At 37.2% G+C, this 26691-nt stretch overlaps 2 protein-coding genes across 3 annotated transcripts; one reads left to right on the plus strand and one right to left on the minus strand.

The window, feature by feature from the left end:
- Positions 1-5147: 5147 nt before the first annotated feature.
- Positions 5148-9377, minus strand: mb (myoglobin). Of its 2 annotated transcripts, none has more exons than XM_048195919.1 (4): positions 9228-9377; positions 7750-7835; positions 7457-7676; positions 5148-5767 (listed from the first exon to the last, which is right to left on the minus strand). In XM_048195919.1, the coding sequence occupies exons 2-4, from the start codon at positions 7830-7832 to the stop codon at positions 5627-5629; spliced, it is 444 nt and encodes a 147-aa protein (XP_048051876.1). In that variant the 5' UTR covers positions 7833-7835; positions 9228-9377; the 3' UTR covers positions 5148-5626. The 2 variants fall into 2 exon arrangements, with proteins under 2 accessions (XP_048051876.1, XP_048051875.1); XM_048195918.1 differs by having other exon boundaries at positions 7750-7864; positions 9228-9347.
- Positions 9378-12517: 3140 nt separating this feature from the next.
- On the plus strand, positions 12518-20843 carry rab1aa (RAB1A, member RAS oncogene family a). Its single transcript, XM_048195921.1, has 6 exons — positions 12518-12744; positions 13629-13701; positions 14446-14541; positions 17923-18018; positions 18124-18255; positions 19584-20843. The coding sequence occupies exons 1-6, from the start codon at positions 12731-12733 to the stop codon at positions 19779-19781; spliced, it is 609 nt and encodes a 202-aa protein (XP_048051878.1). The 5' UTR covers positions 12518-12730; the 3' UTR covers positions 19782-20843.
- Positions 20844-26691: the final 5848 nt, after the last annotated feature.

Below are 26691 nucleotides of genomic sequence, written 5' to 3' on the forward strand. Positions count from 1 at the left end.
ATATATCGTGATATATTGTAAAATGCTCTATACAGAAACTTGACACTCATTCATAGCACTGTCATAGCAACCACATAGAACACTTTAGCAACACCCTAGCAACCATATAGCAACATGTTGAAAGTTAAACCACTCAAAACACCTAGCAACCACCTAGAAAACTAGCAGTGATATAGGAGCATGTTAAAAACACTTAGAACACCTAGAAACTGCATAGCAACATCCTAGCAACCACAAAGCAACAGCATAACAGGTCAAAGTCGTGATATATTGTAAAATGCTCTATACAGAAACTTGACACTCATTCATAGCACTGTCATAGCAACCACGTAGAACACTTTAGCAACACCCTAGCAACCAAATAGCAACATGTTGAAAGTTAAACCACTCAAAACACCTAGCAACCACCCAGAAAACTCTAGCAATGACAGGAGCATATTAAAAACACTTTTAAAAAAAAGCTAACAACTGCATAGCACTGTCCTGGCAACCACTTTGAACACTTTAGCAACAGCATAGCAACGCCCTAGCAGCCATATAGCAATGGCATAACAACAGGTTAAAGTCATGGTATATTGTAAAACAGAGCATCTGGCAACTTCATAGCACTGTCCTGGCAACCAGCTAGAACACTATAGCAACACCTTAGCAACCACATAGCAACGTGTTAAGTTAAACCACTCAAAACACCTCACAACCCACAAATGCTAAAATAAAAACATTCAGAACACAGCAACTACCTAGAAACGCTCTAGCATTATGATAGTGAGTTTTGTATAATCAAAAAAAATCTTGCTCAGCCTTTTATTTCGGTATTTCTTTGTGTTTTGAGACAAACAGGAATTGATTGGCTTCAAGTTTGACTGTGACATCATATGCAGCCATTATAAAATCACAAGTTCTTTGTGAGTTTGAATTTGATGTCAATAGTGTGTGTGTGTATATAGCCTCTCAGGAGAGCTCAGGATACCTCAGCTTTCCTGCCCTGCCTCTTCCTCTCACAGCAGATAATACAGGATGACACTGAACTTCCTTACAAATCACACACACACACACACAGATTTAGAAAGCCCTAGAAACCAGATGCCCCCTTTCAACAGACCTGAGGAACAATGCTGGTATTGAGGAGGAGAGATGCATCAAACCAACAGGCGCTTCTAGAGCTCAGGCTCAAACTACTCAGAGAGCAGTCTTCATGCTCACAAGTAGCTCTTTTAGTGCTCAGGGGAATGATACTGAAGTATCAGCTTTGTCTCAAATTGTCTTAATTTCTATTGAGAAATAAACACAATTGAGTCAATGAGTATGGAGCTACAAAAATGTGTTTTTTTTATTTTTTATTTTAGTCTAGTTTATTTAGTTTTATTTGTTTAAATTTTATTTTAAAATCTAATTCATATTTTATTCTGATTTTATTTTAATGTATTTTTATCTAATTTTTATTATTTATCTTAATCAGTAGTTTATTTATTTTAATCTTTATTATTAGGGGCCAAGCACCGAAGCTCCGTCAAACCGTTCTCGAATAACGTGCGAACAAATCAGATGAAGAGCATGTCAAAATGGATGTGAAGCTATATCTACACAACGCTTTAGCATATTCTGACCAAACTTGGTTTGTTTTCACACAGTGCCATCTAGTGGTCAGGAGATATGAAAAATTGACATTTTTGCTTAACCTCTGAATGGTTTGTCTGAATAATACAAAACTCTTTAGATTCAGTGCAGCTTTCTGGATTTTCCCATATCGGCTATTTTGGGCATCGGCCATTTTGAGTTTTGTCGTAAAATGTTATATTTTATGAATGCATTGGCGTTGGTGTGTGTCTTCGGCACCATGCCCTGAAGTTCCGGCAGCACCACCTTGTGGACAAAAATTATAATAAATTTCAAAAGATGTTAATAGCTTTTGATTAGTTTTGCCTGTTGTAATGAATTTTAATAGATTAATAACTTAATTGATCTTAATAGATTTGTTGGGTCATGCTGAGAATACAGATACCAATTTTGCTATAGTCGGTCGAACTTCCTGTCCGCCATTTTTATTTTCTTTGAAAACCTACATTTTCAAACTCTTCCTAGACCGTTTGTCAGATTTTCACCAAATTTGAGTCAGATCATCTTCAGACCATGCCAGTAAAAATGGATTTTGTATTTCGTATCAACAGACGAAACCGCTTTCATACACCGCATCAACAAAGTTGAGGCATGATGCCAAAATAACTCTGAGGCTGTATCTCTGCAATGCTTTGACACACTGACACCAAACTTTGCGAGTATCATTGTCACTTCACTCTGACCATACCACATCAGTTTGGTCACAGCGCCACCTGTTGGTCAAAAAAGATAAATCATTTTACTAGTGACTTTATGATTATTCAGCTATTTTGCCTAAAATCATCATAATATGTCTTTAAATGCTCATTGCTGCAGTTGCTCTGATGCTCCCAGCCAAGCTGGCATGACTTATCATGCTTTCTTTGTGCTTGGCCTCTTAACTGATGCTATTTATTGTTATTTGAAAGTGATGTGACATGTAGCCAAGTGTGGTGTCCCATACTCTGAATTTGTGCTCTGCATTTCACCCATCCAAGTGCACACACACAGCAGAGAGTATTGAACACACACACAAACACAGCAGTGAAAACACACCTGGAGCAGTGGGCAGCCATTTTTGCTGTGTCGCCCGGGGAGCGATTGGGGGTTCGGTGCCTTGCCCAAGGGCACCTCAGTTGTGAGGTGTTAAGAGCGGAAGAGAGCGCTGTTCATTCACTCCCCCCACCTACATTTCCTTCTGGAACTGAGACTCGAACCCACAACCTTCTGAGCAGATTCAGTCACTCTTAACACACCTCACACCACAGGAAAATCTGATAAGATAATCTGCAGAACCATCAAGATAATCACCTATTTGCCACTTGTTTGCCACCTGATGTCACCTGTTGGAGTTTGGGTTCCTTGCCGCTGTCGCCTTTGGCTTGCTTAGTTGGGGACACTTGACATTTGATATTTAACAGTGCTTTGATCTGCCTGCATTGACACTATTCTTTAAGAGCTGCTGTGCAGCAAAAATAATGTACCAGTTATCATTGTAAAGCTGCTTTGACACAATCTACATTGTAAAAAGCGCTATATAAATAAAAGTGACTTGACTTGACTGGACTGTCAGAAGGGGAGAAATCGGCCCAAAATCAGCACGATTATCTTGTGGTGTGTACCCAGCAATAAGGCCTGTACACACCGGGACGAATATCGCACACGCTTATCGTGTTTTTTGAGATGTTTTTTGTGTTAATACCTAAGCGATATTCACTGGCGATGCGCAGAGTGAACGTGCAAATTCACTCCCTGACAGTATATGGTGCTTGTGCTAAATGTTAGTGCAAATAAACATATTTATGATATTAATAAAGAGTTAAAGAAGACACATTCATTTACACGGCATACTGATACATGCCCTAGGAAGCTAGGGAGCTCTTTGAGATGCAGGGATAGTGTAGCGAGCAGGGCGGGCGAGAGCCATGAGGGAACGGCGCGAGGCCGGTGATGCGAGAGATAATGAGCTCCACCTTCGAGGCGCACCGGCCTTGAGTCTCTCACGGAGGAGCTCCGGAAGCATAAAAGGAGGAGCGACGACAGTGAAGGACAATAGAGGACCAGGCCTGGACTTTATTTGATGTTTTATTATGTTTGTGTGGGCAGCAGGCGTCCGTGAGGGTCTGCCGGCATTACTTTCGTTTTGTGTTTGTTTATTTTATATATTAAAGTTTTGTTGAACGTTCGCCGGTTCCCGCCTCCTTCTTCTCATATCTACAAACTACGTTACAGATAGTTCATAGGGGTCTTCGTCATCTACTTACTTCCTCTTCGTCGTTTTGGTATCAATGTGTGAGGCAAGACCGTTTTGTGCTGGAGCACCACCAAGTCGTGTTTTACTGTAACTTCAGCAGCTCCATGCACATGAACAAAAGCACCAATCTCATTGGTCTGCCAGTTTTTAACGCAGCACGTCAAACCAAAAAAACTAACCTGAGGCGTTTTTTTTGTTGTTGTTTTTTTTTTTTTTTAAATGACGGCGTACGGCTGCCGTTTTTTTTTACTCACATTGGTGCTCTTTGTTTAGTCACGATTTTCGTCCCGGTGTGTACAGGCCTTTAGGATTACAAGTCCGACTCTCAAACCATTAGGTCACAACTGCCCCCATTATTATTATTATTATAAACTTGTTTTTTATTTTTATTAATTTACACAGACCCCCCTTGCACTCCCCTGCGGCCCCTGGGGGTCCCTGCACCCCTGCTCTGGAGGAGACACACAGGAGATTACTGAGCTCTTTTTCTATGAGAATCATCTAAGAAGCAAGAAACTTCTGCAAACGTCTCCATTCGATCTCATTGCAATATAACTGAGATATTAGAGCTCAAACTGATGTACTTTATAAGTCAGTCATGTCATATTTGTGTGTGTGATTTAACATGGATCTCTCGGACATGAGGTCAGCTCTCTGAACTCGCTGAACTCTCTGTCCTTGACTACGTGTTGCCAGAAACAACTAAAGAAATCAGAGAGGGAGACAGGCTGAAGAGATTGTGAGAGTGACTGTTGTCACGTCTTGTGTGACAACGAGTCAAACCCCCCGGGAGAACTTCACACATGCTCATTATACATCTCTTGGCTTAAGGGTAAAGTAAATGTGAATGGAAATGGCTGCACAGGAAAGCTCTGTGGCTGCAGTCACGTCCACAAACGTCCTGAATGAGATTTGGGAGGAATGGAAAACTGTGTGTGTCCGTGAGCATGTGACTTGGAGGACGGCTACAGATTGACCCGCAGTTTTCTGAGGATAAAAATTACTTAGAAAGACATAAAAACAAAAGGCTGAGATTTAGCAAACGCTCTTAACAAAACATAGGGGTCACAATGTCATAAATAAATCACATTCCAGACGCAGATAAGGCCGAATGACTTTACCATGTGATTTACACACCAGATTAGAATAAAGCACCTGTCAAACGCACCATAAACACATAATCCTTGTGATGCTTATTAACCACGAAACAGCCCAACCTCAATCATATGGCTGCTATAATTCAAAAATAGTGTGAACAAGGTTTTTTTAATGCATGAATGACAAATACACAAATCAGTTTTTCAGCAGGTAAAAGCAATGTTTATTGATAAGTGTTGCATTACAAAAGCATAATCTTGAATATGGTTTATAATGCAGGTTATAATGAAGACAAAGCAGGTGCAGAGAAACAAAATAAGAGAAGCATCAATTTCATTTCCATTGATCATTTCCCAAATTAAAGATATTTTAATGTGCAATCACTTGCAATTCACATGAAGTTTAGACGCTCCTCCTGAGACCCTAACACATCCAAAATCACTGTTATGATGGCATCATCAGATCAGGTGACGCTCTAAACTCGACGTGATTGGCTCTGTTCATTCCAAAGCACATTTGCATACAATAACAAACACGGTTGCATGTGTATTCTGGTTTTAAATATGATTTGTTCTCTGTGGATAGTTTTTAATCTGATTAGCTGCACAGTAACTACTATTCACTATCAGCAACAACAAGCCAAGCGCTTCTTCTAGACCCCAGTTTTCTTGGGATCCTTTAACCGGCGAATCCGACCTCCTTATAGTAGCCGTCGATGTCGCCGATGACGACGTCCATCACTTTCCTCAGCGCGCTCTGACCCGCGGCGTCGAGACCGGCCTTCTCCGCCATCACCTTCACCAGGACCTCCGTGATCAGCTGCGGACAGACACAGAGAGGACACGGTTGGCGTTTCCTCTCACGACAAACTGTTTACGAGGGGATGTCTGTGTTCTTAAGAATACAAAAGCTGCAAATGAAGTCAGAAGGACTTCAAAACGAGTTCCTCCACATGCATCGTGGACTGTATCCAGCACTGATTGTGCTGTTGTGTATTTATAGTATCATGATATTAACTTGCTAACGTCATTGGCGAAATCTGACATTTGAATTCAAGTACTATTATTTACATAGAATTAATGAACAGCTTTCAAAGTCAGTCACTTATCCTTATAATAGTTCAGCCAGCCACTAATATATATATATATATATATATATATATATATATATATATATATATATTACTTATAGTTAGGTTATAGTTTGCTAGTTTCTGCTCCAAAATATCATTTTTTGATTAATTGCTTTGCAACAAAAATGTGTACATTTTACCAAATGTATTACCCAAAAAAGACTATTATATTATATATATATATATATATTTAAAATATTATATTTATTTATTATTAATTTTTATTACATATATTTTATTATTTATTTAATATATCTATAAATACTAAATATAAGAGATGCACTTATACTAAACATTCCTTATAATAGTTCAGCCAGCCACTATAATATTTATATATATATATATATATATATATATATATATATATATATATATATATATATATATATATATGTGTGTGTGTGTGTGTGTGTGTGTGTGTATATATATATATAGTTAGGTTATGGTTCAGGTAGTTGCTAGTTTCTGCTCCAAAAATATCATTTTATTTTGTTTAATTGTTTTGCAACAAAATATGTGTACATTTTTACCAAACGTATATATATATATATAATATTTTTATTTTATATAATTATAAACAATTTATCACAATTTATCTTAAGTCTTTTTTTCTACTTCATTTCATTTTAACACATATTTAAAATATATTTATTAATGATTCATTTTTATTACATATATTTATTATTTACATTTAATATAAATGATCTATTTATCAATAATACATATTAGAGATGCACCGATACTAAATTTCTCCACCGATAGCCAATTTTATTCAGAGTGATATCTGCCGATAGCGATACCGATAGTTTGGGGGTTCTGCCTTTTATACCTTCTTTTAAATGAATAATTTCATTAGAATTAAAAATTAATCATTATATTTTTAATTATTATATTCTGAAAGAAATGCAAATAAAAACTTTATTTTCTCCATTTCATCCACTAGTTTCAGAGTATAAACAAACACAATACTAAAATGAATATTTACACACATTAACTAAATTCTAAAGATTAAATTAATATTTCTTTACTCTCTGAATGTTATTAATTCATATTATTACTATTAATATTGAACATCAAACTGGTTTTTTAGAGTTTTCTTTAAACAAAGGACAAATTCAGTGCATTTTCCTGCCCTCTTTTGATATATCGGCACTGACTATCAGCTGTTTTTATCGGCCGATATTGTGAAAATTTGCTTTTATCGGCCAATACCGATTATTGGCCAATATATTGGTGCATCTCTAATAAATATTAGTATTATTTATATATTAATAAAGTACTAGTTGCAGTAAGATGCTGTCTGCAGTGAGCGAGTGCAGTAGGTTTTGGGACAGAGCCCAAAAACGAAGAACGTCGGTGAAAGTGTCCTGCGATACCCTGAAGTTGTTGAGGGCGATCTTGTGTGTTTTGGCGTGCGTGTTGGCCAGCGGTTTAAGAATGGCAGCGTGATCCCCTTTGGCCTTCAGCAGCTCGCCCAGCTTCTTCAGCACGGTCGCGCCGTGAGCCGCCACCGCCGCGTTTCCCTCCAGATCAGACTGAGCGATGCCCGCAAACTTCGGGAAGAGCTTCTGCGTGTCCGGATACTCCTTAAACAAACTGAAGAGAAAGAAAACATTAGCAGACCTGGGCAGATCACGTTCAGCTCTGTCTCATCGAGTCGGGAACTGACCGGGTCAGAACCTGTCCTCCGTGACCCGTGTAGTCGGCCTCCACGGCTCCCCAGCACTTCAGAACCAGCTCATGATCGGCCATCGTCTGCACAAGCCAGAAAAACACACACCTGTCTTAAAATAACAATCCGAAGTCCTTAAGTCAACATTTCAGGCGTTAGGAATTGAGAACATATTTAACAAGTGCACATATTTAAAGTGGCAGTCAGATGAGCATCATTACTTTCATCTTAAGGCATATTGTTTAATGACTTTTGTTTGCACGTACTAAACATGAGACACTTACAGGGAGCTTTTTAGATGATACTGTAAGTGACCTCAGAAGAACTCGTGTCTGCTGGACATTCGCCTCTTCAAACAGGTTCATTTACACTCATGCAGCTTGTCTGCATTTTGCTTGGCTAATTGTTTGCATTGATGAATGTAGTGTCATTGTTAATGTACAGCTGAACGCCTGCAGTGATGTTCACTAAACTGCTCTCAAGTGTTTTTCCAGGGTCAGGCTCCGGTGATCCGGAGCACTCCGGTGACCTTGAGGACTCACAGTTAAATGAAACACTCCGTAGATCCCGTCATCAATTTATAGGCTAATAAATCAGCTTTTTTACTACTTTATTTCTCAAGCAAACTCTGCACTTTTAAATTCAATTTGGACTTTTTTTGTGCATGTTTTTCCTTCCATCACTGAAGTTTTCCCTTTGGGAAATACATTTTTTACTTAACTTTTACTTTCGAGTTTAATTGGTTTTGTTTTGTTTTTTTTTTACTAGTTTTTACTTTCCCAACAAATTCTGTCACAAACTATTAAGTTGTTTTATCTTTTTCATTTTAAGTTTTACTATTTTACCCTGTCTCAATTCATTCTGCTTAAAAACTACAATTTAACTTTTAAGTTTAACTTAAATTTACCCTTCTCAAACTAATTATTTTAAAATTCAATTAGGACTTTCATGTGCGTTTATCCTTTCATCCTTTTTGTAAAATAGAAAATTCTGCAGTGAAATTTTACTTAATTTTTACTTTTTTTTTTACTAGTTTTCACTTTCTCAGCATATAATAAACTATAATTTTACTTTGAACTTTAATTAAGTTTAATTTTAACCAATGAATTGTGCTTAAAAACTACAATTTAAATTTAAAATCTTTTTAATTTAGCTATACTTTTTAATTCAATTTCAGGGGGTTTTCCCTTTGTAAAAAAATTCTGCAGTGAAATATAATTTTTGTTTACATTATTTTTGTAAATTAATTCTCTAGTTTTAACTTTCTCAACAAATTCTGTAACACTAAATTTTTACGTTTTATTTGACTATTTTACCTCGCCCCAATGAATTCTTCTTAAAACCTACAAGAATTAAGCTTTTAATTTTAACTTTTTAAATTATAAAGCATTTTATGTATTAGAATAATGACACATGCAGTCATTTGCATCTTAACCTTTGCACAAAGCATTAGAAAGTCCAGTCAAGCTCCTTACCGATATCAGCGTCCTCTCTGAAGAGTGTGTGACTGGTTGTGGGTTTGGAAATCTCCCCAAATAAACTCAGATTATCAGTTTTGCTCCACATTCAACTTTTATACTGCGTCTTTGTGACATCACCTGTCAATCACACTGTCCCTCTCCTTGTCTTGAAATGTTAACCACACCCCTTTATTTCCCCCACCAGAAAATACACACACACAAACTCACACAGAGACGCACACACTCACTCATACAAACACACACACACACACACACAGGCTCAGAAGCCATTTGAGATGCTTCGATTCCATCGCTGTATTTCTCCACAAGCCCCAAACACCAGAACACACATATACTTACCTGTACAGCACACTACAGTCACTTTAAAAAGTCACTTTAGGTTCATTTTCCATTAGTACTTAGACAGCATCATCATCATCATCATCACTCATGAGCTCATGAGATGTCTATGAGTTTGATTGCTTTATAGGTGTGTTTAGCTCAGGAAAAACAAGACAATGACCGACACGTGTGCAAACAAACACAGGAAAACAGCACTTAACCTCAAGCTTTTTATACATAAAATCCAAACAATTATGGATCACAGCCCCATCGTTCTACTGTCATTTTCCATATCTGTCCCAGCACTCAATGCAGTCACCAGACAGGTGTATTAATAGCATTTGTTGGGTCATTGCATGTGTGTGTGTGTGTTTTTGGATAAGGGAAAAGCCTTTCCCCTCCATTCAGACCGGTTCAAAGACGGGTCAAGATCAGCAGATACTGCCAAACTACCAAATCCTGGTAGAAATGACGAGTGAAAGATATTGGGATTACCTCTGAACTTCAGACCCTTCCATGAGATAAAGATTGTTAAATTGTTGTGGTGAAATCACCAAAAGCAAAACAGAGAAAGAATACGTGCTCCACTAGCCTAAAAGAAAATATTTGGCAACTCACAGAGACCTTTTAATAGTCTGAGTCGGAGAGTTTAGGGAGATTTAATGATGACCTGAGTGTTTCACTGGCACACAGACAGACTGACCCACTCAATGACAGCAGACTGTATTGTAGCGCCATCTGGAGGGGAAAACGGTTGATGTGCTTCACAGGACGTCCTGCGGAGCCTCAGTTTGTAAATGATGCATCTACTACAAGAATAGCTTTTGGTCGATTTAAAGGATTCACTTTCAAATTAAAATTTCCTGATAATTTACTCACCCCCATGTCATCCAAGATGTCCATATCTTTCTTTCTTCAGTCGAAAAGAAATTAAGGTTTTTGATGAAAACATTCCAGGATTTTTCTCCATATAGTGGACTTCACTGGCCTCCAGACGGTTGAAGGTCAAAATTACAGTTTCAGTGCAGCTTCAAAGCGTTCTACATGATCCCAGATGAGAAATAAGGGTCTTATCTAGAGAAACCATAACTCATTTTCTAAACAAAATAAAAATTGATATACTTTTTAACCATAAATGCTCATCTTGAACTATCTCTCTTCTTCTTCCCTATATGAATTCCAGCAATGTAGACTCTGCTAAGTGTATTACTGCCCTCCACAGGCCAAAGTTTTGAACTAAATTGTCATATACAATATGCTACGTATAGAGGGTATGCACGTGACGTCACCGTCGACCGTTATAGTGCGGCCACGCCCACTGAGTGGCAAAAGACTGAGTGGCACTATGGTTTCCAGCGTGAATGCCGCGAAAAACACACAAAACACATCCAAAACAGGAAAGAGCTTTGCGATGGACTGTACAAATAGCTTTGACACAAAACCTGAGGTATATATTTAAAGACTGCCCGAAAGCTACAGAAAAAAGAAGCAAATGGATCACTGCAATTCACAGAAACAACTGAACTCCGGCAGAGAAACATGTTTTGCAGTTATCATTTTGTGTCAAATTGTTGGATTTTGAGGTAAAATCATACCGTATATATTGTATTGTTATATATTGTGTTGACAACTCATCAATTAAATATTTATCATCTTATATTCTGGATAATTGGGTGTTTTTAAATAAACACTGATATAAGTTATTACGCGGATTTAAACCTACCTATATTGTAGTTGTATAAAATATTCACAGGCAGATTTGCTTTATGTATTTCCCCGGTGTCGAAATCAGGCACATATAAATGTCAGGAAACACGACTCCTGGCTGCATGTCAATATCCATGGATTAGGTTTATTTGACAAAGTTGTAAGAAATACTTTCGAGCCCAACCTTTAGTGTAATTTGTTTGTTGTACTCGCATTTTCGCAGTTTCCTCTATTAAATCCAGTCATGCAGCAGGTTCTTTTGCCACTCAGTCCAGCTGAGGGAGCGCGTTCCAGCGGGAAATTGACGTTCCCCTCCAATGCATTTCTTATAGTAATATGACCCGTTGCTCTCTGTCTCACTGCCTGTATCCACTTTTATGTCCTTAAACATTCGTTTTTGGGGGTCGACAGCTTATAAAAACTTATTTCTGGGTTTTTTAAGTTTGTTAGCTGTACACCTTGTCACACAGCAGCTTTTAGACATTGTTCTGTTTTTTGTAATAAGTCAGAAAAGACAAGGAGGCAGCCTCACGCAATACAAACTCAATGGAGACGGTTGGATTGTTTTAGAGAGCTAGTTCAAGATGAGCATTTATGGTTAAAAAGTATAAAAATTATATGTATATAATTTTATTTTTATTTTTTTTCAAAAATGACCGGTCGTTTCTCTAGAATCTAGATAAGACCCTTATTTCTCGTCTGGTATCGTTTAAAGCCCTTTGAAGCTGCACTGAAACTGTAATTTTGACCTTCAACAGTTTAGGCTCCATTGAAGTCCACTATAAGGAGAAAAATCCTGGAATGTTTTCATCAAAAACCTTAATTTTTTTTCGACTGAAGAAAGAAAGACATGAACATCTTGGATGACATGGGGGTGAGTAAATTATCAGCAAATTTTAATTTGCAAGTGAACTAATCCTTTAAAGTTTAAAAATGTGGCCGGAAATTGTTGCGTAAGAAACGCAGTCTCGTTTTATGTACGTGAATACCGGTCAGATCAACCCCAAAAAAAGCCTTTGAAACCAAAACAAAAAATGTTTAAATAAACTTTTTCGTTTTCTGGCATAATAAAAGTCGTTTGCAAATACATTCATCCATAATAAGCAATATATAATAAACAAATTTCGCAAAAATTATTTCCAGAAATATAACATATGAATAATAAATTATGATACTTTCAAAATCTATAAAAATGTATATAATTAGTCATTTATTTGTCAGGACTTTTATTTTGGCGGGTTGCGCAGCGAAAGTGACCGAACATCGCCTCTCTTGTTATTCAAGCTTCACTGTCGAGTGGCCATTTTTATGTGTGTCCGGATCCCGGTTCTGCTCGTTTCTCTCCTAAAAACCGCTTTTAACACCGAACAATAACGGGTATCACCGGCAAACGAGTCTCGAACATTAATTACACTCACCGCGAGGAAGAAAACGACAGATAAAGCGGAAGTTTTCGTCTGCTGTCCATCATGAATCCCGAATAGTAAGTTTGTGAAGAAAAAAAGCGCTGATGACACATCAAACACATGAGCGCGCACTCATCTCTGCTTTACTAACATTCACAGAAACTAAACAAAATATTACACTGAACTAAACGTTTACTTTATATATCAGGATTAATTCATTATTATTATTATTATTATTTATCACAACTGTGCTTTTCTTGTTTAACCGGATCAAACAACTGGTGTCGTTTCGATTTGACTTAAAAATGATTATCAATAAATATGTTTATAGAGATATGTGTAGTAATGATGATATATAACATAACTGTCAGGCTGTTTGTTGAGCTCTGACACACTCAACTGCCACGTCGTTATTAAACTGATAAGTTAAACTGAAACTGAAGGAATGATTTACACAGTTTCACATCTGATCATGTTTATAAGGAGATAAAATCATCCTCAGGATGATCAAACTGCTTTAGAGAGTGGATCTTATACTGCTGAAATGTGATCTTGGGCCTGAACTTACTGACAGTTTGACAGTTTTAGGGGCTGTTGGGTAATTAAATCACCTGTTACCACAGCACTCTTCCAAAGTCTGTGGTTTTACCATGGTACAGTGATGGTGATACCATGGTACTTAAGGATGTGAATCTGGAAACCTTTCAAGAGCATGTCCAGATCTAAACCAGAAGAAAAGAAAACACATTTTGCATTATAATTTGCAAATTTGATTATTTTGGGGTGATGTATGACCCTGAGATGTGGTTTCTGTCCATCATTTCCCTTCTATCCCGTTGAGACATGCTGACACGTGCACGAGTTGCGTAACGCAGTTCCCAGTTCCACGTCACAGATGACAGCCGAGCAGGAGTGTCAGCGATTACTGATGGATGTTATTGTCCTCTGTTTTCTCTCTCAGTGATTACCTGTTCAAACTCCTGCTGATCGGAGACTCGGGCGTTGGGAAGTCCTGCCTTCTGCTGCGTTTCGCTGTAAGTTATGAGATACTGCTCACACACACACACACACACACACACACACACACACACACAGGGGTCAGATAGTGGCTGTTATTGCACAGGTGATTTGACTGTCAAAGAGCTTCATGCGAAAGGTGAAGGGTGTCATTTCTCCAGCCTGACTGGGTCGGGAGGGGCGGCACTACCTGTTTACCTGGTTGCAAGAAAACGGTTATTGATTTTTCAACTCTATTCAGTAGCTATGTTTCAGTCCTCCTATTTTTATGCACATTTTGGGATAAGCCCTGGATGGAAATGCCAAGATGTGCATAAATGCATGTAAAAAACTGATAATTTGCTAAAATGGAAACAAATTTACTGAATAAATCCCTTGATTCACAACAGAAAACTCTGTGATTCTGAGTCAAAGTCTGTCATCAGAATGATTTGGTTTAAAATCCCTCCAGAAGCGTCTCGCATGATTGTGTTCACAAACACCAGCATCCGAACGCGAGAGAACATACTGTGTTTCATCTGCCGCTCTGAGACGCAAATCACTTGTGATGGAAGAAAAAAGAGCCACAGTTTGCAGCAACTTCTATTTTTATTACTGATATTTTGCATCAATTTCCCAGAGGTGATTTTGTCCTCTTGAACACTTGGGATTGAAACGCTTCATTTTATGTAATAGTCCAAGTTAATTTCGCAACTTTGGATGGAAATACAGTGTGAAATGTTTAAGAAAGCCCTAAATATTGTGTGTGCTTCTTTCCTCAGGACGACACATACACGGAGAGCTACATCAGCACCATCGGAGTGGACTTCAAAATCCGAACGATAGAGCTTGATGGAAAGACCATCAAACTACAGATCGTAAGTGCTCACAAACTAGTGTTCAGTTGTCACGATACTGGAACTTCGATACGATACCTTGAAAAATATCAAGAGTTGATACCACGGGGAAAACTGCCATATATACCGCCATACAGGTAGTTTGTTATTAGCTCATAATTTTTTGATGATTTGAGTCATTTTGCTCCAATAGTTTACACACAAAACAGGGAGGATTTTTTAGAAATAATTGAACTACATTTACAAAAAAAGACAAACAGTAATAAAATAAGAACAAACAAAACAAATTGCAAACAATAGCACAAATAAAAACAATAGAATAAAGAGACAGATGAAATAAATGTTTTTTCAGGTGGGTCTAACAGTAGTATTCAAATAAGGGTGTACTCACACTAGGCACACACCGAGCACGATTGTCCCCCTCCCAGCTCCACTGCTGGCCGCACTCACACCGCACTTAATGTTCCGGGCCAGAGCACGCTTATGCCATATATGATGCAACTTTTTGAATGGAAGAAATGCACTTTTGCTAAGATACTGCCTAATATATTTATCATTTATGCCGCACATCGATTTTCACTTGCACGTATCAGAGGATTATTACGAAGGCAGCTGATGTTAATGGATGAATTTGCAGCTTTATTTGCGAACTACAATTTCTGTTCATCAATAAGGTGAGATATATACCTGCTATAAACCCAAATACACTCAAATTAATTACATGAATTGATAAGTGTATTATCAGAGTAGTAATAAAGATGTTTGCTGTCGTAATGATGACAGTAGCGCACACAAAAGTAGTAACCGTTCCGTGCTCACACTGCATGCGAACCGCGCTCTGGCCCACCTCTTCCAAGCGGGCTAAACGAACCGCTCCAGGGAACGGAACAGAGCGATCACACTTGGCAAACGAAGGCACACTTCGGGCACGGTTCAGAGCGCCTAGTGTGAGTACACCCTAAGAAATACTACAGAAATTAAAGTAATCAAAAATAACACTGGATAGTTTTCATTGCAAAAATTGTATACAGAATAATGCTTAAATTTAATGTTACAAATGTTATTCAGTCAAGAGCAGCTAGTGATTTTCTCTTTGTCTTTTGTTTTTTGATTAAAGGGTTAGTTCACCCAAAAATGAAAATTCTGTCATTTATTACTCACCCTCATGCCGTTCCACACCCGTAAGACCTTCGTTCATCTTCGGAACACAAATTAAGGTATTTTAGTTGAAATCCGATAGCTCCGTGAGGCCTCCATAGGGAGCAATGACATTTACTCTCTCAAGATCCATTAATGTACTAAAAACATATTTAAATCAGTTCATGTGAGTACAGTGGTTCAATATTAATATTATAAAGCGACGAGAATATTTTTGGAGCGCCAAAAAACAAAATAACAACTTATTTAGTGATGGCCGATTTCAAAACACTGCTTCAGGAAGCTTCAGAGCACAAATGAATCAGTGTATCGAAATCATGATTCGGATCGCGCGTCAAACGGCTGAAATCACGTGACTTTGGCGCTCCGAACAGCAGATTCAATACACTGATTCATTTATGATCCGAAGCTTCCTGAAGCAGTGTTTTGAAATCGGCCATCACTATACAAGTCGTTATTTTGTTTTTTTGGCGCACCAAAAATATTCTCGTCGCTTTATAATATTAATATTGAACCACTGTACTCACATGAACCGATTTAGTACATTAATGGATCTTGAGAGAGGAAATGTCATTGCTGGCTATGAAGGCCTCACTGAGCTATCGGATTTCAACTAAAACATCTTAATTTGTGTTCCGAAGATTAACGAAGGTCTTGCGGGTGTGGAACGACATGAGGATGAGTAATAAATGACAGAATTTTCTTTTTTGGGTGAACTAACCCTTTAAAAGATTGGTTCACTTTCAAAAGGAAAATTAGCCCAAGCTTTACTCACCCTCAAGCCATCCTAGGTGTATATGACTTTCTTCTTTCTGATGAACACAATCTGAGAAATATTAATAAATATCCTGACGCATCCGAGCTTTATAATGGCAGTGAACGGGATTAATGAGTATGAGGTGAAGAAAGTGTCTCCATCCATCATAAACATACTTCACACGGCTCTGGGGGTTAATAAAGACCTTCTGAAGCAAAGTGATGCATTTGTGTAAAAAAAAAAAAAAACATATTTAACAAGTTATGAAGTAAAATATCTATCTTCCATCAGAACGCCTTCCGTGTTCAAGTTACAAAGAAAGTGTAAACTGGCGTCACGTCAGTTAAGCTTGTTTCATAAGTTGAATAGGGAAGGTGTTCTGGCGAAAGCTAGATATTTTACTTCATAACTTGTTAAATATGGATATTTTTCTTAGAAAAAGGCATCGCTTCGCTTCAGAAGGCCTTTATTAACCCCCCGGAGCTGTGTGGAGTACGTTTATGATGGATGGATGTGGATGGAGACACTTTCTTCAGCTCATACTCATTGATCCCTGTTCACTGCCATTATAAAGCTCAGATGTGTCAGGATATTTATTAATATATCTCCGATTGTGTTCATCAGAAGGAAGAAAGTCATATACACCGAGGATGGCTTGAGGGTGAATAAAACTTGGGGTAATTTTCATTTGAAAGTGAACTAATCCTTTAAGCGCAGTAAGTCGTGAAAAAGAACTTAATTTGGTTCTTGCAAGCTGTTTGATAGGTGGCTTGATGAAAGTGTGGCGCATGTGCTTTTGGTCTGAGCGCAATACTTGCGGGAATTAGTAAAATCATGCGCAAATATAAACACTGTTCAACTGTAGTGAATGAGATGAGTCAGAGGAGGCCGGTCTGTGTCAATTCGCCGTTGGAGAGAAGAGAGAGAGAAAACACACAGCTGGTATTGGTGCATCAATACTGCAGAAAAAGAGCATTTGAACCGTTTCAGATATTTCAGTATCGATACATATCGAAATATTGATATCTTTGACAACACTATTGCAAACTCTTCTAGTTACACAAGCTTTATTTCACGCATTGTTGCATTTCAGCATGCAGTTCATAAATTAATGTCACACTCTCAGCATTTTAGTTTAATTACTTCCAAAAGACACGTTAATTACACTGCCGTTCAGAAGTTTGAGGTGTTTTAATGTTCGTCTGCTCACCAAGGCTGCATGTATTTGATTAAAAATACAGTAAAAATAGAAATTTTGTGAAATATTATTACACTTTAAAATAATTGATTTCTATGTGAATATGTAGTAAAATGTAACTTATTCCTGTGATCAAAGCTGAGTTTTCAGCGTTACTCCAGTCTTCAGTGTCACATGATCCTTCAGAAATCATTCTAATATGAACATTATTATTATCAATGATGAAAACAGTTGCGCTGCTTCATATGTTCGTTGAGTTGCTAACCATGTGTGTTTGCTGTGTGAACAGTGGGACACAGCCGGTCAGGAGCGATTCCGCACCATCACGTCCAGCTACTACAGAGGAGCTCACGGGATCATCGTTGTTTACGATGTCACGGATCAGGTGACCAAACATTCCTTTAGTATGGCCATTCAGTGCTGAGCTGAAGCGTTTCTGTCATGTGTCAGTGCTGCTGCTGTTTGGTTTTAATGTGATGTGTTTCCTCAGGAGTCCTTCAATAATGTCAAACAGTGGCTTCAGGAGATCGATCGCTACGCTAGTGAAAACGTCAACAAACTCCTGGTGGGAAACAAGTGTGATCTGACCACTAAGAAACTTGTGGATTACACAGCGGCAAAGGTACAGGATTTGTCCCGTGAACAGAGCACTACATTCACCAGAATCACAAGTTACGACACGACTGCTGCATGATCTCTACTGCCCACAAAACACCTGTCCTGGATATACTGGCTAATTAATCATTTAAAACAATTAACAGTATTTTCATTATTATTTATCATTAAATAAATAATAATTAATAAATAAAGCATTTTATAAAATGTTTCCTGTTGGCAGCTCAAAAGACTGGGTGATTAGTTAACAATTTATTTAAAAAAAAAAAAAAAAGTAATTAAAAATTATTATATAGATAGATAGATAGATAGATAGATAGATAGATATAATGTGTATCTCTGTGGGGTTTTTTTACTTTTTCCTGTTTGCAGCCCATTAATAATTTAAAATATTTTTTAATTATGTAAAATTTTAATTATTAATAAGAATAATAATTTATTTATAAATAATTTATTAATCATAAGCCTTTCCTGGTTGCAAACTGAAATTATTTAATTAATTAATTAACTGAATAATGAATAAATAATTGCAGTTTAAATAATTATTTTTATTATAAACATTTTTAATATATATATATATATATAAAATGATTATACATACTTCATGTTGATTCTACTCTTCTACATTTGTAAATATATTAGTTTATGATATGCAGCCTATTAATGTAATGAAAAGTGGCATAACGTTTATTAATGACGTTTTTTAATTTATGGTCATTAATAAATTTATTTATTTATTTACTTTTCCTGTTTGCAGCCCAAAAGACTGGCTGATTAATAATTAAAATAAATGTAATTATGTAAATTATTAATTGTTATTAAATAATAATATTTAATTATTTATAAATATTTTATTAATCGTAAACCTTTCCTGGTTGCAAACTGAAAATTAATCACTATTAATTATTGAATAATAAATAAATAATTGCAGTTTAGATGATTATTTTATTTTTTATTACACTTTTTTTTATATAATTTTTTTAAATGATTATACTTTTTAAAATATTAAATTAATATACTTCCTTTATGTTGATTCTACACTTGTAAATATACTTCTATATACACTTGTAAATATATTAGTTTATGGTAAGTGTTAATGTAACAAAACATTTATTAATGACGTTTTTAATTTACGATCATATATATATATATATATACACACACACACACACACACATATATATTCTATGAATTTGAATATTTATATGTATAATAAAAACATGCATTCCCAGAATTTTTTTTTTATATATACATTTAAATAAATATTTATTTCTTTTTCATTTAATTCCTCGGTTAAAATAAGCACATGATCATCTGTTGTTGCGTCTCTTTCAGGAGTTTGCGGACTCTCTCGGCATCCCGTTCCTCGAGACGAGTGCGAAGAGCTCCAGTAACGTGGAGCAGGCCTTCATGACCATGGCGGCTGAGATCAAGAAGAGAATGGGCCCCGGGGCCACCGCAGGAGGGCCTGACAAATCCAACGTCAAGATTCAGAGCACGCCGGTCAAGGCGTCCAGCGGAGGATGCTGCTGAGACCCGCTGCCTTCAAACACCCAACAACTCCATCAAGACGACAGTAACGTTACCTACCATACGCCACAGCTGAGTGAAAGAGAGAGAGAGAGAGAGAGTGTGAATGTGTGTGTGTGAGAGAGAATATTAATGAAACCAGAGTAAGAAAGGATCAGATTAAACATTGCCTGATAATGAATCATGCATGCACGTCGCTGCATGACCAGACAAACACGTTTCCTAAATTCAGCGAGCGGCCCACAATCTGCTGGGCTAAACATCTCAAATTCTGTGCGCTCATTTAGACAAGCATCCAAAAGCACTTTTGGACGAAGAAGTCCCGTTTCCGAGGTTTTTAGAGGACCGCAACTAGATTTCGCTTTGAACTTCCTCTTCGGAACTTTGAAGGAAGCGGTGGACTGTGATGTCATAACTGACCTCTGAATAGTGGGTTCCGTTACTATGGCTCCCGGTGTGGTTGCTCCGGCGACCTCTCCTTCAACCGCTGCCTTCTCTCTGCGTTTGGTGGACCGTTGTTGTTTTTTTCAGATTTTTTTTTTTTTATTTGTGCTCTTCAGCATTTCAAGACTGCGGTCCTCTGAACGTGACGCTTGTTCAAACGCATTGTCATTATGTGCTAGTTGTTTGCCACCATTCTAACAGCATTATCATCCTGTGCAATTCTGTGTAATAATACTTTGGAAAACAAGAACCAAATCCTTGTAGTTTAAATGCCAATATGATGAGTTGGTTCTTTCTCTTAATCAGTTTTGATGCTTACACGTATATTATTATGTATATTATCCTGTATATTGGACTCGACCTTTGTTTACTGACAGCACAACAGCAGCGTCACTGTCATAGAGATGCAGATTTATGTATAAATGTATCTATATAAATGCTGATCCCACTGATAAACAGGAAATGACATCACAATAGTTAAAGCAGCATTGCTTATGTAATTTTTTTCTGTTTTGGGGGAGAAAATGGTCTTTTTCTCCTGTATTTCTGTTCTCTTTTATGTCACATGATGTTTAAATAAACTATGAAGGAGAAGTTTAATAAAAATGGTTTTAACTGGAATGTTCTGTAACATGTTTCATGTTTTCCGTCCTTGTGTGTTTGTGCAAGAATCACAAACTAGCCAATCTCGTTGTTTCCAGAGGGTGGCGCTGGGTGGAGATTGTGAGTCATCACTGTTCACATGATCTAACTGGTTACAGACACTACTGTTCAGAGGTTTGGGTCAATCAGATTATTTCTTTAATAGAAATTAATGCTTTTATTCAGCAAGGATGCCTTAAATTGATCAAAGTTAACTCTACAGACATAATTATACAAAAGATTTCTATTTTCTTCAAATAAATGCTGCTCTTTTGAACTTTATATTCATCAAAGAATCCAACAATGAAAACGGCATCAGTTTCCACAAAACAGTTGTTTTCTGTGTGAATATATTTTGAACTATAATTTATTCTTGTGACCAAAGCTGGATTTTCAGCATCATTACTCCAGTCTTCAGTGTCACATGATCCTTCAGAATCATTCTAATATGATGATTTGCTGCTTAAGAAACATTTCTTCTTATTATCAATGATGAAAACATTTTTTTTCAGGATTCTTTGATGAATAGAAAGTTCAAAAGAACAGCATTTATCTGAAATATAAAGCTTTTGCAACATCATAAATTCCTATACTGTCACTTTTGATCAATTTAATGCGTCCTTGCTGAATAAAAGTATTAATTTCTTTCAAAAAAAAAAAAACTTACTGACCCCAAACTTTTGAACGTGATGTTACAAAAGATTTCTTTTTCAGACAAATGCTGCTCTTTTGAACTTTCTATTCATCAAATAATCCTCAGATTTGCCAACACAGAAATGAATTGCAATTTAAAATAAATCCAAATAGAACATTATTTTAAATTGTAATATTTCACAATATTACTGTTTTCGCTGTATTTTTGATCATATAAATGAAGCCTTGGTGAGCAGAAGAGACTTATTTTAAAAACATTTAAAATTCTTACCATACAAAAACTTTTGACCGGTAGTGTAAATGTCATTTTGAAATATATTACAATATAGAGCTGCACAATTCTGGATGAATTAATCACGTTTTTTTTTTTTTTTTTTTTTTAAACAGAGAGCACAGTTCTGAACAGACAACTAAACAAAATAACGTAATTTACTAGAGGTTCTGACAAAATGTAAATTGCTGCAGTCTATTTACAAATATTAAATTAATTTGAATTAGACTAGTTTTTTTTTTTAAAATTGAATTGAGTGAATGATTCAATGAATCATAAAAGGTGTGTTCGACTTGAAGCAGCGCTGCTCAGAGCGATCAGTGTATGACATCAAAGAGAGCAAACGGCTCTTTAAGCCTTGGGTATACTTTATTTTTTTTACACGTACACTAGTGTACGCCCACAGTTGAACACAGCCTTGGAAAGCATACTTCATTTGACTCGTTCGCATTCAGCCCATGCTCAGTTTTGAGCAATCTCTCGCCACGAGTTAAACCCATGTAAACATCTTTGTGTTCTTTCATGCTACAGTTGTACAAATGAGGGTACTTTCTAACCTCTTCACACAATCTCTCATCTATTTAGGGCTTCGTTGTCGCTGTAGCTTGCATGCGTTACGGTCTGTTCTGTTTATGCAGTTTTTCTTTGACTACCTTGTGAATCGACACCCCCAGGGCACGGTTGCCACCTTGTGGATAAACTAATTACTGCAAAAAAAATTAAATGCGCATGTGCGACCTGTGTGTGCAAAGTACACGCGGTTACAAAAATCCTGCGGTGCGCGCACAGTACTCTTCTGATGACGAAATTTGCGTCACGCGCACTGTACGCTGACCCTCACGTATGCGTAAAAAGTGAAGTATACTTTGGGCTTTATGCATTCGAATCGCTCTTGCGGTACTTGCATAGTGCTGCTTCAAATCCAACAAGCCTATTTTTTAACAGTCACTTGTCGCCACCTACTGGTGTAACAATGTTATTGACACAATCATTATTTGAAGCTTCAAGTTACTTTCAAAAGCTGCTTTACTCGCTACCATAGACGTCAGTGTTTATATCTGAACTATAAACTTTTATCCAGTACTTCTGAGATCATTTGAATTATTGTAGCACAGAAATAACCATCCTGTGATGTTCAAAAGACTGTTTGTGAAACTGTTTTATACCTATACATGACAACCGCTCTTTCTGTCTTAAAAAAAATTTGCATTAAAATAATTCAGAAACTCAGGACTCAGGAGAATATGACAAAAACAGTCTTTAATCCAATAATCCAGAACAAGAAAACTCAGGAGAACTGGCAACAACATGAAACTGAGACGTAAACACAGACAGTACCGGACAAAGGAACAGAATGAGACTCGCGGCTTAAATACAGAAACTGTTATGAGGGACTAATTAACAACTAATAGGAGTTTAAGCAGGTAAAACAGGAACACTGAACACAGAAACGAAACCAAAACTGAACATACATGTTACAATCGTGAGATGCAGCTCAGAAACTTTATATATTTGCATTAAAGTCGCAGAATGAAATCGAAGCGGCACGCTTACATGCCTGAAGTCTGACATCTGCACGCTTCCACACTCCTGCAGAAAGAGACAGCTGTCCTCCGCTGGGCCTCAGGGGTCAGAGGTCAGGGTCAAGGACAATGCAGCAGCGTGTGCGTGCGGATCGCGATCCCTCGGCTTTGTTTTGTTCTGGGTTGCTGGGAGACGAAGGGTCGCGAGTCTGACGGGGGGAGGCGTGTGCGACAGCTGTTTGGAGGAGGAGGAAGATGCGTGTGTTTAAGACGAAGCGACACACGGATCATCTCGTGAAAATGACTTTATCATCAAATGATGGTGCAAACTTTGCTACGATCTGCTCTCTAGATATGACTCAGTTTCAGTGTAAATCTGGGATTTTTTTTCTGCATTTTTAACGTGACAAGCGTCCCAGGATGTCTGGTGCAGGTCTGATGTGGTTTTGAAGCAGACGTGTGGTGATTCAGCTGCTCTGATGATCGACTGCTGCTTTATCTCTTCCTCTTGTTCAGGCCATCTGGAGAGTATGAACTCAGATGGGAGAGGATGACCTCCACGACATTCGGCACCATGTGAAAACATGTCTGAACATTTTGACACACGAAGATTTGAGCATTTATTGGCATGAGCGTAAACCGAAAGACAACCTGTTATAAAACTGGTCATATAGGCTTCTCTGGTTTTGAATAAAGCGAGAATGGAGTTGCTCAGATTTTGGTCTTTCATAGTTTAGGAGACTTAAATGTTATGCTTCATTGTCAGATGTGTCTCCGTGAACAAAGGTTTTCAAACTGGGTTTTCATCCGCAGAAATCTTTTTAACACATTATAAAAAATGAGACTGAAATAAATTGATTTAAATAAACAATAAGTTGTAGATAATTTGATAAATGTTTGAGTTGATTGATTACAGACTTTCATCTGCAAAAAATGCTGTTCTTACTTAGAGTTTTTGTCTTGTTTCTAGTCAAAATATCTTAAAGATCTTAAATCAAGAAGCATTTTCTTGACAAGTAAGAATTATTTTCTTGTTTTCAGAAAAATTAAGTGAGTTAATCTTATTTCAAACCAAAAATAAGATATATAATCTTGTTTTCAGTTTGGATTAAGATTATTTTATTTGTTTTAAGGAAAAACTCACTTAATTTTGACTTATTTTTCCTGAAAACAAGAAAATAATAAGATATTTTGACTAGAAACAAGACAAAAACTCTAAGTAAGAACAGCATTTTTTGCAGTGAAACTGGCAAATCTTTGAAGAGTTGAGATGTTTTCTGAAACGTCTCTGTATTTGATCTCCTTCTAGTCTCTGTCTATGTGCACATAAACTTGAGTTACTATACGAGATATATTTAGCATTATTGTTTTCTGAAGAGAGCAGCGGAGAGCTCGTGCCGTGAATACTTCACATATTTGCGGCTTTCCACGGGAGCGCGGAGAGCGATCACGTTCATTGACATACGCAGACTGGAATGAGAGGGGAGGGGTGATATCTGTAGCATTGCTAAGTCTGATTCATTTTTGTGAACCGATTCGTTTGGGTGATTCATTTCCAATGAACCCTTTAACAACGATTCTTTTACGTTTAGGTAAAAAAAAAAAAGCTGCCTGCTATTTGTTACTTCTTGCGTCGAAAGTTTATTTTCTAAAATGATTGTTAACAAAAATATTTAAGAAATTAAGAAATTAATGTTGACAGTTATTTGTATGCTAATGTCATTTATTTACTTTAAAGACCCACTGAAGAGTGTTGGAACGAGCAGCATTATTCAATGTGTTGAAGTCATTTTAACTGAAACAGGAAGACGGCGATATATCGAACAGCCCCGCCCCTTTTTTTAAATAGCTAATAGCGTATCCAGTGCCGATAGACTCTGTAAAACCTCAGTTTCCTTCTAATCTCTAATCGTTTCTCCTCATAAACTCCTTTATATCGCTTATGTACAGCATTCTGTGCAGAATTCAAATGTGTCCGATCGTTTTGTGGTCTGAGCCGACTCGCGGATATGATCCGCTCTGTGCTCTCGTGTCTCTGAACCGGAGCAGACTGTGCTCGCGTTGAGGCGGTTCATGTGAAACTAATGCGAAAACGAACTTCCTTTGCGTCAATGGAAAGCATATTTACACTGTTCTCTATTTAGTGCACTACGTGCCATCCATTCACCATGTAGAAACTAGTAAATGTGTGATCAAATGACCGATTTCAGCTGAGGCTTCAGCGTCTGTAAGAGTGTAGGAGGGGGCGGGACTTCAGATTCTAGAGCACATTTGATTGGACTGAAGATTTGACGAAAAACTGAAGTTTGATGTGATGTCATGAAAATCCGTGATCCATTTTAGCGGAAGTGAGAGACTATAAGTTTTGAATGCTTATATCTCCTTAATGCGAATTTTGTCATTGTTTTGGAACACACCAGCTTATTCATAACATTAAAGGAACACTCCACTTTTTTTGACAGTTGGCTCATTTTCCAACTCCCCTAGAGTTAAACAGTTGCGTTTTACCGTTTTCAAATCCATTCAGCCGATCTACCGGTCTGGCGGTACCACTTTTAGCATAGCTTAGCATAGATCATTGAATCTGATGAGACCGTTAGCATCTCGCTCAAAAATTACCAAAGAGTTTCGATATTTTTCCCATTTAAAATAGAGACGCTGCTTAATATCATTGTGCCTGCTGCACCCATGATACGGCAGCAAAGTTCCTTGATTATTACGCCGGAATGAGAGTATAGCTAGTTCCTAGCCATATCGGCATAGAAAATCACAACTTTTCATTCTCCATCGGCCTTAGTACACGATGTAACTACTCTTTGGTCATTTTTGAAAAAGACGCTAATGGTCTAATCAGATTCAATGAACTATGCTAAGCTATGCTAAAAGTGGTTCCACCAGACCCAGAGATCAGCTGAATGGATTCGAAAACAGTTAAACTCAACTGTTTAACTCTAGGGGAGTTGGAAAATGAGCCTATATTCAAAAAAAAAAAAAAAAAAAAGTGGAGTGTTCCTTTAAGGCTAACATATTCATACTAAAAGCTAAAAAACTGATTTCAGGGGGACTAAATAAAGGATAAACTTGGCACCAATTATGATCTTGCTTGTCGATCGTAAAATGCCTGTAGTAGTAAGTTAATAAATTAGTTTATACAAAGACTACAGATATAGTTATGAAACTGCAACGCACAATATGGCGGAATACATCCCGCCTTCTAAGTAAAAGAGCCAATCACTGATTGATAAAGTCATTGCGTCACTGCAGCTGCCGTTAGAAGCTCTGGTCCCCATAGAAACCTAACTCACGCTTAGGACTGCACATGCATTGGCTCGTCTTGCCATAAAAATAAGCTTTTTTAACGCTATTTGAAACAACATTT

Source organism: Megalobrama amblycephala, linkage group LG7, assembly GCF_018812025.1.
Source record: "Megalobrama amblycephala isolate DHTTF-2021 linkage group LG7, ASM1881202v1, whole genome shotgun sequence".
Lineage (NCBI taxonomy): Eukaryota > Metazoa > Chordata > Actinopteri > Cypriniformes > Xenocyprididae > Megalobrama > Megalobrama amblycephala.

Coding starts and splice junctions, on each gene's coding strand:
- rab1aa (XM_048195921.1), top strand. Junction 18,019..18,123: donor TTTACGATGTCACGGATCAG/GTGACCAAACAT, acceptor GTGTTTCCTCAG/GAGTCCTTCAATAATGTCAA. Junction 18,256..19,583: donor TGGATTACACAGCGGCAAAG/GTACAGGATTTG, acceptor CGTCTCTTTCAG/GAGTTTGCGGACTCTCTCGG.
- mb (XM_048195918.1), bottom strand. CDS start 9,318: ATGTGGAGCAAAACTGATAATCTGAGTTTATTTGGGGAGATTTCCAAA. Junction 7,865..9,227: donor CAGAGAGGACGCTGATATCG/GTAAGGAGCTTG, acceptor TGTTATTTTAAG/ACAGGTGTGTGTTTTTCTGG. Junction 5,768..7,456: donor TCGCCCTCAACAACTTCAGG/GTATCGCAGGAC, acceptor GTCTGTCCGCAG/CTGATCACGGAGGTCCTGGT.